This window comes from Poecile atricapillus, chromosome 21 (genome assembly GCF_030490865.1).
Source record: "Poecile atricapillus isolate bPoeAtr1 chromosome 21, bPoeAtr1.hap1, whole genome shotgun sequence".
Classification (NCBI taxonomy): Eukaryota; Metazoa; Chordata; class Aves; order Passeriformes; family Paridae; genus Poecile; species Poecile atricapillus.
In genome coordinates this window covers 883,151-896,145 of record NC_081269.1, presented here as the reverse complement: position 1 = coordinate 896,145, position 12,995 = coordinate 883,151, and the positions used below count along the sequence as shown (strand labels likewise).

The 12,995-nt window shown below is 37.9% G+C and overlaps 1 protein-coding gene across 4 annotated transcripts in view; it reads left to right on the top strand.

Moving 5' to 3' along the window:
- Positions 1 to 12,111, top strand: part of PITPNM3 (PITPNM family member 3) — a 53,483-nt gene extending 41,372 nt beyond the window's left edge. For all 4 annotated transcript variants that reach the window (XM_058854201.1, XM_058854202.1, XM_058854204.1 and 1 more), the window contains 7 exons: positions 418 to 534; positions 1,181 to 1,297; positions 2,488 to 2,636; positions 4,159 to 4,308; positions 5,144 to 5,327; positions 5,750 to 5,878; positions 6,258 to 12,111. In XM_058854201.1, the coding sequence (XP_058710184.1) occupies positions 418 to 534; positions 1,181 to 1,297; positions 2,488 to 2,636; positions 4,159 to 4,308; positions 5,144 to 5,327; positions 5,750 to 5,878; positions 6,258 to 6,566 (1,155 nt within the window). In that variant the 3' untranslated portion in view covers positions 6,567 to 12,111. The remainder of the gene's footprint in view (positions 1 to 417; positions 535 to 1,180; positions 1,298 to 2,487; positions 2,637 to 4,158; positions 4,309 to 5,143; positions 5,328 to 5,749; positions 5,879 to 6,257) is intronic.
- The last annotated feature ends 884 nt before the right edge of the window (positions 12,112 to 12,995 follow it).

The window sequence follows — 12,995 nt, the reverse complement described above, 5'->3', positions numbered from 1 at the left end:
AATCAATACAGATGAACTCGGGAGTCTGGCATCTGCCACATAAAGGACATTAAAAAATGCTTCTGTGGTTTTAAGCTACTTTACTGACTTTGCAGACCATAATCAAGACAATGTGACTGTCACTTGATACCATCCTAATGTTTTCACCATTTTCTCTGGAGGAATGTGCAGGCTCTGTTGCAAATGAAAAAGCTGTTCAATATGTATTTGAGATTAAGTTTTGACTAACAAAGTGAAAGCAGTTTCTTTATCTTTGCAGTTAATGTGAACATATGGCTTTACTTTTCTCTACTTCCATTGTTCTTTTGGCTCTGCAGTGTCACTCAACTAGGACAGCAGTGTAATTTCTCTTTCTTTGCCAAGTACCAAGACTCCACAGGCCACACACTATTTATTAAAATATTAATATAATTTCAGGTGATGAGGTATGAAAATGTAAATTTCAAGGAAAATGACAACCTGGATCCAGAAACACTAAGTCCATCCAATCCACGAGAAAAATGGCTACGCAAAAGGACACATGTCAAATTGAGGGTAAATTTAACTCCGAATATATGTGGCAGATATGGAACATGGGTTTGACAGAAATTTAAATGGAGTTTGAGTAAGAGTTTACATAACTGAATATCACTAAAGAGCTGAAAACTGCTAACTTAATCCAGAGGCAGGCAGATTAACAGTTAGGGAATATGAGCAATTTTGTCTTGGTTTATCACATCATGTTGTGAGAAAGTATATTTCTTTCTTTAAATAACAGACAGGCCCTAAGTTTCCATTTTGCAAAGAGGTTTCTTTTATGCTAGACAAATCCATAAGCCAAGCAAAAATATTTCCTCCTGTCTTCAGGTGCTAAGTCAGTTAGTAATGTTAGTTAAAATGCATGTGCCCTGCACATAATGATGTGGCTCCATGGCACCACTTACAGTGAAAAAAAGAATTGGCTTTCCTTACATGTTCTCTCATACTTGGTCATCTTGAGCACTCTTTCTAGAAGGTCTATTCAGGAACCCACCATTAGTGGAAATCAGGCTCCAGCTGATATGGAAATGCAGTGCACTTGATGTACATCAGACATACTGTCCAGGACTGTGTTTCTGTGTTCCTGCTGATAACAAAACAGAGACAGCAGCCTCGTGACAAAAACAAACAGTACTCTTCCCATTTTCCGCTCTTATTTCAGAATGTGACTGCTAATCACCGAGCTAATGACGTCATTGCAGCAGAAGATGGTCCTCAGGTACTAGTCGGGCGCTTTATGTATGGACCTCTGGACATGGTGGCTTTAACAGGTGAAAAGGTGAAGTCCAAGTAATCAATTTTCTTAGTTCTACTAGAAACAGTTGTTGAATGTAGCACACATGTATAGTGTCAGAGAAAGCCTTACAGTGAGGGGAAATATGTGAGGGGAGCCCCCTACTACTTCAGCAGAAGTATGCTATAAAGTGGGCTTTCCCGATAGCTGACCTTTTTCTGAGCTCTCTTCTCTCTTACCTGATTATGGCTGTCTCCTTTGGTTAGTGGTGAGTACGCTGTGCAGTGGTTTCTGAACCATCCATCTGTACCACCTACTGGAGACAATTAACTTTCTGAGGAAGAAGGAGAAATAATTTTATAGTAGTTGATAAAGCACTGAAAGCAAATAATGTATCATCCTACCCAGGTAAAATAACTAGATAAATGAATAGGCATTTTAGAGGCTAGGTGGTTGCTGTATCTTACACTTGGGCATGTAAAGATTAGTTTTAGAAATTAGTAGTAATGTGACACAGCTGAAACTGTCATTCCTAAAGCTGCCTGCAGAAGACAGGCTTACAGCTAATAAAGCCAATCATCAAGTAAACACATTTTTTTCATATTCACTGAGGTTGTAAGAGTTTCTGTGCAAATTAAGAGAGCAATGCTGCTGAGCTGAGGGCAAAACTGAAGTGTGGAGGTTTTACTTGGCCTGTTTCAGGTCCAGCAAAATATTTACTATCCTTTATGTTGATTTTGATTAAATATTTCAGTTGAAGAAAACCACATGGATGAAATCTTTTGATAATTTGAAGTGTTTTGGTTGTAGGCGAGGTTATGATTTGATAAAGATTTCATGTAAATAACCAGATGAAATTTTGTAGGTTTAGTGTGTAAAAAGGTAATATAGTCATGCAAGAGAAAATTCTTTTTCGTAGTTTAGGGTTCCTCCCAAATTTCTTACCTCTATACCTATGTTTGACACATACAGTACTAAAATCAGTGTTTTAAATTATGAAGACAATAAATTATGAAGGCAATAAACTCTTGTAATGTATATTAGGAAGCATTTGCTTATTGAGAGGACTCTCTTTGAAGTTCTTACTGAGTCATGAAGTTCCTTCAATCTTCCTTGTAAGCTTTTACTACCAGCCATGGTTGGGGACAATAATATTATCAAGGCTTGACAGGCCTTGTAAATGGGGGATGTTTTGTTGACTATCTCACTAGACTATTGTTTTGTTGGTTTTGCAGGTGGATATCTTCGTAATGACTGAGCCATCTTCGGGTAGGTGGGTGTATTTTGACACAGAGATCTCCAACAGCAGTGGACGAATATCCTACAATATACCTGAACAGAAGAGACTGAGAGTTGGTGTGTATCCCATCAAAATGGTGGTCAGGTAATAACTCCAAGCTGGAACTAAAGCTGTGATGGGTTGTTGTGATCAGGACAGAACTTCAAAACCGAGTAAAAAGTTCATTTGAATCCCTGCTTGGGAGATTAAATCAATGAGGTGAACTTAGCTGAAATAGAATGTGTTGTTATCCACCAGTTAATAAATTCCAAAGTCAGCTTACAATCCTGTGTAGTGCTGCTTGAGGAGGAGAAAATGTTTTATCTCAGTTTAATAAAAAAAGGCAATCAATTCAAGAAAATAGAGCTACTGATACGCAAATAAAATTATATTAAAAAGTGAAGCTTTAGAGTGCAGGACTAAGTTTCAAAGAGGAACAAAATTAATTGTCCTGTCTTTGTTCATTAGGCTGTGAGCACATATTGTATCTTCATCACCGTACATAAATGTGATCTTCACATTACAGGTTTTAGGGAACATGTGGTGGTATAGGAAGAGCTTTGGATATGCTTGTCATTTGTTCATTTTTTAACATCCAATTCTCTTGGGGAAAATACATCATAAGGAAATGTTTTTCACATCTTTCCATGAGAAGAGTGATGTATGACTGCATTGTTTTTTGGTTGGTTGTTTTTGGTTGGTTGGTTGGTTGTTTTTATTTGTTTGTTGCTTTTGTTGTTGTTTTTTACTTTTCTCAACTGGTATTCCCAGCAATTCCCTGTAATTTACAAGGATAGAGGGTCATTAATGCTCATATTACCAACTAACCTAACCTACTACCCTAACTGTTAAGCTTATGGATAAGGTTTGAGTAGTAGTTTGAGTACTTCAAGCTGTTTTTTTCTAATTATTTCAGTTATTTGTATGTATGTGATTCTTATTAAGATAAACTTCCAAACTTCTTTTTGGAAACTATTTCCTAAAAGTGTTGATGCTTTGAGAAGGCTGACCTAGAACAGAGGCTAGACAGGGTAAGAATAAAGTAGGTATTTATTGAAAGGCTTTAAAGGATACACGTTGGGTAGTACAAGAGCCTGGTCAGGGTTATATGCAAGATGGACCCAAAATGGTCACAAAATGGAAGTCTGGACACGAGGTTTCACACTTTTATAAGTTTTTTATAAGTTTTGGTCCATCTTCATATTGGGGTTAATTGTCCAATTGCAGCTTGAGGTTATGAAGTCCTGTCATTCTTATTTCCTCTCTTCAGTCCACTGTTGTTTATGCTTTTGGGCCTGAAACTTTTAACAATTGTCCTTGGCATCCAGCTAGAAAAGGAATTGTTTTGTCTACCTACTCTGTGAAGAGAGCTCACTAACATTTAATATGAAGCTCAAAACTACACACCTGGGCAGCGCAGAATCTGAAAAATATGAGAGCTAAAACTTAAGGCATCAGTGTAAGTTTCAATTGTCCTATGTAAGACTGAAAGCAGAAGCCATATTTGACATTGAGTTTTAAAGCTGTAGGTCCAGACAGATCTAATTTCATATCTTAATTAGAACATGCAGAAAAATACCTTCTGACATTTTGCTTTTTAAATTCATTTATTGCTTTGACTCTCCAGAGGGGACCAGACCAGTGCTGCAAGTTACCTGACTGTACTGCCCCGAGGAATGGAGTGTGTTGTATTCAGCATTGATGGTTCCTTTGCGGCAAGTGTTTCAATTATGGGAAGTGACCCCAAAGTCCGAGCGGGGGCTGTTGATGTTGTCAGGTAAATGAAATTTGAGCACTTCAAATCTCCGACTTTCTGCTTGAACACAGTAGGAAGGAAAAAGGTTGTTACACTAAACAGACAGCAATTTTATAAGGGCTCAGATTCTCCGCAGAGAAATTTCTATATTTTCTTGCACAGCACATCTGCCTGAATTTCAGGGTAATATTAGAATGCTGTGGATGATGTTGAAATTTGTAGTTTAAGGTGCCTAAAGATAAAAAGTTGTTTCTTGGGAATGTGATCTTGAAGTGTGTGCAGTGAATTAATAGTGATTCCATGTGTATTTTGTGTTTCACTAATTTCAAAAAAGGACATATTTGTACTTCAAAAATACCAAGTACCAGGAGTGAAAGAATGTTTTTTGGAGGAAAAATTAAAAGGCCTTTTAATCAATTCTTGCAGGTCTGTTAGTGTTGCACTGGATGGGAAAAGGCAGTTCTTATTTTGGAACTTGCATGGGAATGTAAAAATGTCACTTTCAAGGGTTTCCATTCCTTATAGCTGAAATGGCAGGAAAACTTATTAAAAATTTCAAGAGTAGAAGTACCTATGTGTTGCAAGGTTTATTCTAAGTATATACTTTTAAATGGCTCTCATATTTTAGATAATATTTTGTATAAGAATGTCTCTTGCTTTCCTCCATCTCCTGCAAGGTGTAGACATTATTACTTAGTTTCTTGATTTGGAGCAGCGACTTAGGTATGCTCCTTTCCACTTGTTGAAGTGGAAAGTTGAAGTGCATCTGACTTCTAACTGGTCTGAGAAAAGGTGCTGACCTTACCTGTGAGTGTTGTTTGTCTTTCTGCACTTATTTCACTGCTTCTTCTGACAGACATTGGCAGGACCTGGGATATCTGATTATCTATATCACTGGCCGTCCAGATATGCAAAAACAGCGTGTGGTTTCGTGGTTGTCCCAACACAATTTCCCACAAGGGATGATATTCTTCTCAGATGGACTTGTTCATGACCCACTGCGACAAAAGACTATTTTTCTCCGGAATCTCATGCAAGAGGTACTAGAAACCTATTTATAGCCTTAAAACCTCTTTTCAGAGAATGTCATTCAGTAGAGATCTCCCTTCTTTCAGAACAGTAAGTCTTACTGAACATCACAAAGTCTTTTTGCCATTCCTCATTTCTTTTCTCACTTTTTAAAGAGCAAGGAAAGCTGATAAAATGTCCAAAAGGAACTCCAGTTATGACAAATATGTAAATTATCTGCTTGTTCTTTCCTGTGCACATAGCTGTAGTTCTTACTCACATGTAGGCAGCTTTCTGTGCCTTTCTTTAAAGCTAAAGATTTAGCTTTCTGTGGTTTACAGATTGAAATTGTTAACAATGAACTCATATGCTGCTTTATTGCAAATGAAGTGTTAGCCTTGTAGTAGCATGGTTTTCAATAGTGCGTTCACTTTGGAAATAATGTTTGTTTCAGTGCCACATCAAAATCTGTGCTGCATATGGTTCCATGAAGGATATTTCTGTGTACAGTGTCTTGGCTCTGTCGCCATCCCAGATCTACATAGTTGGACGATCCACAAAGAAATACCAGGCACAGTGCCAAGTAAGTAACTCCTGCTATTCAGTCAGGAAGTCCTAGGGAAGACAAGGAAATGTATGCAAGTGAATGCATGTGCAAACTCACACATACAAAGCAGCAACAGTATTTCAAAGAAAGGCAGTTTGGGTTACAAATGAGGCATTTTCTGGGTGAATAGTAAAGAGAATCAAGTGGTTGCATGTTGTATATACAAGTGCATGCATTGCATATTTTTGAACAACAAAATAGAGTGGGTCACTTGAAAGAAACGTGAGGCAAGAAGAGTAGTAGTACTCTGTAGATGTCTAACTGGGATGACAGTGATCAAAGCTTAACTCTTCATAGCGCTCATAGGTCAAGGCAGCAGTAATTTCTCATTCCCTTTCTTTTCTTCCTGTTTCAGTTCCTCAGTGAAGGTTATGCAGCCCACTTGGCCTCACTGGAATTCAATCTCCATTCACGACCGAAAAAGAACAACTCTCGGATGATCTTGAGAAAAGGCAGCTTTGGCCTCCACTCGCAACCTGAATTTTTGCGCAAGAGAAACCACCTCCGCAGGACTATGTCTGTGCAGCAACCTGACCCGCCTTCTGCAAACCCCAAGCCAGAGCGTGCTCAGAGCCAGCCTGAATCAGACAAAGATCATGACAGGCATTTGCCTTCCATTGCTTGGGTTCGAGGTGGAGTTCACAAATTTGAATCTATTCCCTAGGAGGATTGGGAATATAGATCTTGGGTGCACCCCATTAATCTTGTAGGCATGCCTCAAAGATAGTATTTAGGCAGCTCCAAACTTAGAGAAGTAGACAGGAATTTGTACTTTGGAGTCTTCCCTGTTCTGAAATCTGCCTTCTTACACCAAGTGGGGCACTTCCAGTATCTTCCTCTTATCATGTTTATTGGGGAAGTTTAAAAAAATCTAGAACTATCACAAGTTTATCATCATAGCAACAGGTTATTTTTTTTTTTTAACAGATATAATATGTGCAATAAGAGTAAAATATACTGATTTTACTCAGAAGGATTATGGTATCAGCTAATTAGCTGCACCCAAAACAGTATAAAGGGTAGGCCCTGTAGGTTACAGAGAATGTTTACACTTTAAACATTAAGTAGTCATGTCTGTTTCCACTTCACTTTTCAGTAAAAGCGATAAAGGGAAGCAGCAGTGGGAGCTGGAGTGGGGTGGTTAGGACTTGTACAACAAGATGCTTTCTGGATGCCTTAAACCCAAGGTTTCCTTTCAGCCTACAGTGTTGGTAAACAGACTCCAACCTGGGCACTCATATTTGTGTGAGGTGCTGGACAAATAAACGAGAGAACTTCACTTGTGAACCAAACATAAAAACTTCATGTTAAAAATAAATGTGTCTGCCACAGTTTGAACACAGTTCATGTTGTTGTAAACAAAGTAGTGTGCAACTGTACAAAGATCACATTGTTTGTGAAACTTGGTAACTGTGCAGAAATGTGTGGAGTACTCCAAAGATGATGGCTCTGATGATCTCAGTCCGAGAGTCAGATCCTAAAGGCAAGTTAAACGGAACTGTTTTACTAAGGGATCTGCAAACTTCAGAGCAATTACTTTTTTTAATTATTCTAACTAGAATCTTTACACTGGAGGGGAAAAAAAAAGTAAGTAAATTGATAAATTGTTTACCTTCTCATGCTTCACAGCAACCAGCTGTATTAAGACAATCTATAGCATTCAGAATTATAGAATTTGAGGTTCAAAGCATGAACATGTGAAAAAGCAGGTGCCAAACAGACATTTTTCTACTGATTTAAATATTTCTCTGATATTTCAATAGACTTACTAGAAGTAAAATGCGTGACATTTTCCCTAAGTAGTAATGTTTCCAAGGCATTATAGTTACTTTAACATAGTAGCAGTTTGCAGATTCTTCATGCAGATACTTTGATGGGAATTCATTAAGAGAAGGTCAATGACAGAATTGATTTTAAAACCTGCAACCTTACAAGTGCACGTTAGAAAAACCTCTTTTTTTTAGCATTAAAAGCATAGTATTGACACTGAGAAAACTTGAAGTCACAAGGTTTGTTGTTTGTTTTTTATTTCAGGGAGTTGGGGTGGAGAGGATGTTGTGCCTCTCCATCACCCTTTCAGGTTTTGCTAGACCAGAAAGAGTCTCTCACCAAGTTGGTTAATGATTTTGGAAGTTAACATATAAAACAAGAAATGCAATGGAAAACTATTAAGACAGCGCAGAAGTAAAGTCTATACTCCCTGTTAACCCTGAAGTTTTAGTGGGCTTTTAGAAGGGCATAGGAGTGTGGCTTTAGCCTTAAGAGGTAAAAAAATAGCTTATAAGTGGAGACCTTTGATTTACATTTTCAGGCATTACTTGGCAAGATTGTCAGTTACTTATTTCAAACTTCCTGAAATATGTCTGGCACATCAGTAGTTGGTTTTGTTTTTTTTTTTTCCTCTAATGCTTCCTTTAAGGGAAGGGGTAACCTCTACTGAAGATTAAGGACAGATAGTAAAAGGTTTGATAGAAAACACTCTTTGGGAGCAGGTAAGTACATTACAAGGGGCTAGGGTTTTGTGCTTTGTTGCTACAAAAGCTAAATGAAAGATAGTTTGCAGGCTGCATTGAAGCAGTCTTTACAAATGCTTTCCCAGTACTACCATAGTTCTTGAACCCATGAAATTGGAGGAATTATTCCATGTTCTCTCTCAGCATGTATTAATTCTCATATGGGAATGGAAGGCTTGTGAGAGAGTAACTTACTAGGAAAATTTTAAGTTTGCTGAGGGGTCTAAAATATTGACTGATCAAAAAGTTCTTTTTAAGCATTGGGTGTTGTGTAGAATGTCTCCTGACAGTAATTGCTATTCTTGTTCAAAGCTACTGTTGCTTTAGCCATCTACCTCTATTGCCCAAGAGACTTGAAAACCTATTTTTTTGTTATAAATTGCCGTAGTAGAAAGATCTACTTCCTTTCAAAAGAGGGATCTGTGTGTAATTCTGTGACTGTGTTGAAGGAAATAGTGTCTGAGTACAAAGTTAGAAAAATCTCCTAGATTATAAAGGGCTGTCTTTTACTCTTGGAGACATAATGTCATTTTACAGGGTTTCATGTCATGAAGACTCTGATTTTGTGTATTTCTATTAATAGCCAGGTCACCTTTACAGTAGTCACTGTGCTGGCTTCCCTTAAGAATATTAGGAGATAGTAGCAGTAAAACAATGTGTGAGTGTGAGTGTGTGTGTGTGTGTGTGTGTGTGCACATGCACGTGTATGTGTATGATTTAGTGTGGTAACAAGTCCAAAGTTTCTACAAATGGTATTAAATTAAAGCTGAAAATATTGTCCCTAACTTTGTTTTGCAATATATGAGAGCTTATATAGCATTTGCATAATTCCAGCACTGCTGAGTGCTCAGGGCTAGAATGGTTTATCTTGTGATCACACGCTCCAGCTGTGCATTTTGGCAAAATAGTGATACAGGCATTTTAGCTACACACTTTGTCCACATGAAACTGAATCCAGTCATTCACAGGCATTCAGCTTGCAGTTGGACTTCATTTCTACTTGTGTTTTCATGGAAGATCAGTCCCCTAGGCAGGCCATTCGCTGAGGGTAAGTTTGATCCTAGAGTCATCTTGATTGCAAGTTCTCACTGCTACAGTTTCTGTGCAATCAGCACTTACTTAAACTATACAAACTATGAAGGTGTTTTAACATGCACAGAAGGGAAAGGGACAGAAAAGTCAGGTGAGTGTGCCCACAGAACATACATTAGACTCGTCAGTTGTTTCAGCACCATCAGTTTAGTGCCTCCAGTGTGTAACAGAAAAGCACATTCTTTTAACGTGCTGGATGGAGGAAGCATAAATAAAATTGTAAAACACAAAATTGTTAGTCCAGGGGGTGCTAAGGCTACAGTGCAAGTAAGATACAACTGGAAGTATTTACTTCTTTGTCCAGTTGATATGGATTAATTTTAAATTACTGTAAAAAAATGGCTGTGATTAATAGCAGTGGTAGAGTTATTTGAGATATTGTGAAAACACACTTTCACAACTGTGGTGTTTTGGTTTTGTCTCTGTGTATGTGTGTATAGCTACTGGAAGACACTTAAGTTTTGGTTCTGCTTTCCCAGCAAATTTGTAACCAATATACATTAAAAAAAAAGAACAAAACCAACTCAAGCACAGCAACAGCTGTCTGTTTAATTTTGTTGTCTAGCTAGGTAGGTTTGGAACAAGATATCATTGTATAGGTTGCAGAATTGAATTGTGATGTTAATCCAAATCTGCTTATTTTGAATAACTATAACATTTTTGTTTGCGTACAGTAATGCTCTTGGAATAGATTTTTGTGTGACCAAAGTATTTCTGTTTAGTTTTGTGGCATGGTTTGTATCTATTCAGCATAAAATTCTGTTAGGTGTAAAAACAACAAAGTACTGGTAATTCTTATTCATTGGGGTTCCATGAGAACTGTCGTATTTATTTGTTTACATTAAAGTAGTCTTAGTTTATACAGATTACTTCCCTTTTTCCTCTAATACCTAGGGAAGTTACTTCCAAACAGCCAAAACTTTCACTGGTTATGTAGAAGTGGAACTACCAGTGAACTATAGAAAAAAAATTGCACACCCTGATCTATGAAGGGAATGACATTCCTTTCAGAAGCTCCACTATTCTGCAAAGTAGCCTTTGTTTGCCATTACTAGTGAGCAAGTTGTCCTGTTTATGCATTGCAGTCTTTCTTTAGCCAGGACACTACTCATATATGCATTTAACAAATCCTTAATATTTAGATCTATAGTATCATAATGTCTTTCATGGAATAAATTTAGAAAGGTAAAAATATTTTTTTTTCCTTCTTTCATATCATTTTCTGTTTTAAATCTGCTGAAAGGTTTTGGGTTTTTTTAATAAGCATTTAAAATAATACCTGGAACCAGTAGCTATTTTTACACTTTAAAATTTGTAGGTCAAACAGTTGTTACTGAACAAGTAGGGTTTTCCCCAGGTTTTTTTCCCCTCTTGCCATCTAGGCTGCAGAAAAGCGAGTATATTATCATAGGACTTGATGACTGAAGCATGGACATCTATTTGGTAAACTCATTGGCTTGATAATAGAGAGATGAGGATTATGCACCACAATTTCATAATTTTTCTGGTTAGAGATTGACATGTGGTATCTGAACTCAGGATCTCTGCACTGACTTGTTCATGTCAGGCATGCAGGGGAGAAAGCGGCACTTTCATCCTCATCTGGAGCTAGTAGACCATAGAATTCCTATAAGCACAAAACTTTCCAGCCTACCTTCTCAGCTTCTCTAAGAGCAATGATTCCTCATGGTCTGTTCAGAGCTTAAGCAGAAATTGTGGGTTTGTCAAGGTAATTAAGAATTCCATGATGTTTAGTCACTCAAGGTGACTGACTATACGTTCCTACAGATGAGGCTAACTTCAGAACCCCCCTAAAAAATGGAAGTAGAAGCACATTTTTCTGGATGAAAAGATCTGTTTTTCAGAAATATGGCCTGGAACAGCTAGAATCCAGGGGCTCTGGAATTGAAGTAATGTGTTGGCTCTTTCACTCATTTTAGGTCAAGCCCAACAGACAGGGATTATTACTGTTTACTTAACAAGTAATTACTTGTAATTTACTTGTATTAATCTCAGTAACCTGTCCTTGAAACTGAATGGAATTTTGCGGGATTGGGGAAGATAAATTTGACAGATGATTTGTCTTTTGTACGGATGTATAGAACCTAGGAGGGGGGAAAAGAGAGAGGCAGGTTTACTGTGATGTGCTGGGAGATGGTATACCAGAGATTGCAACACTGAAGCATGATTTACAGATAGCGAGTTTGAAAGGTAGGGTTATTCCTGGATGCCTGGTGTACAGCCCAGAATGGCAGTTCTCTCACAGAACCCCAAGTCTTATGCATAACTTGTTTTTCTATTTGTGGGGGAGAAAAGGGGCAGTCCCTTTACAATTGAATTCACACAAGGAAACTTGAAATTGTAGGTGTTCTTTCAGTCTATAGTTTTATTAAGTGCTTACTTTTAAATATTGTCAGTGAGAAGGTTCTATCTGGTGACAAATGTTTATATTTCTTATGGCTGCATTGTAAAGATTCAAAAATGTACAATAATGAATTTCTTACTATGAAATAAGGAGTAAGATTTCTACAACTGCTATAGATTTTGATGTGAGCTGGTTTTTAAAATCTTAGCCACTTAAATAAAATCTTCCTTGCCTTTAAACAAACACTGTCACTGATTTTTGTTACCAGTAATTTGATAGATATTGGATCATGATTGTACATGTCCAAGTAACTGGTGAAAACATTATAAGTAAAGGCTGTTTGATCTGTCTGAAGTAATACCTAGATTGGAGGTCAACTTCCAAAAAATTCTAACCCTCCTTTCTTTTCAAAAGTCACAGAAAAAGTCGTTTCACTAATGAGACAACATCTTTGTGGAAGCTTTATAGGACTAGTTTCAGGACATGCAAAATAACTTGGATATACTATACTTTTCTATACTTCATATAAAAAAGTTGTTAAAAAAACCCTAAAATCAGCCCACAAAACACATACAAACACTACATCAAGAAATAACATAAGCTAAGTTCTTTGTCATCTGAAACTCTAGAAGTCTTCAGGCTGGAAGGGTTGCTTTCATGTATCGCATCTCACCAGAGCTGATCTGGCTCTATCACTCCGGCCTGCACAGGACTGGGTCACACCCCAGGAGCAGGATGACCCCAGGTGTGATTAGAGCACTCGCTCTACGGCTTTTGGCTGTCAGTCTGCACTCTGAGGAGAGAAGGATGAGAGGGAGGTCTTTTGCATGGGATAACAGAGGATTTGTTGCTCTGGGGAATCTTGGGGGCAAAAGACAGAAAATGCAAGCGTGCAACAGCTGAAATAGGGAGGCGGTTCAAAGGGAGGGTACAAAGCATCAGCTAATCAGAGATATCCTGGGGAGGGTAAAAGGCAGGGCTCACAAAATCATCATCCAGTGAGGGAGGTAGGGGGAGGAAAGTTGGGTCACATGGACTAATCAAGTGTCGAAGTTTAGGGGATTTCCGAAGTGGAATTCCAAGCATGCAGTGGGCCTAAGACAGATTGACAGGAGACTCAGGG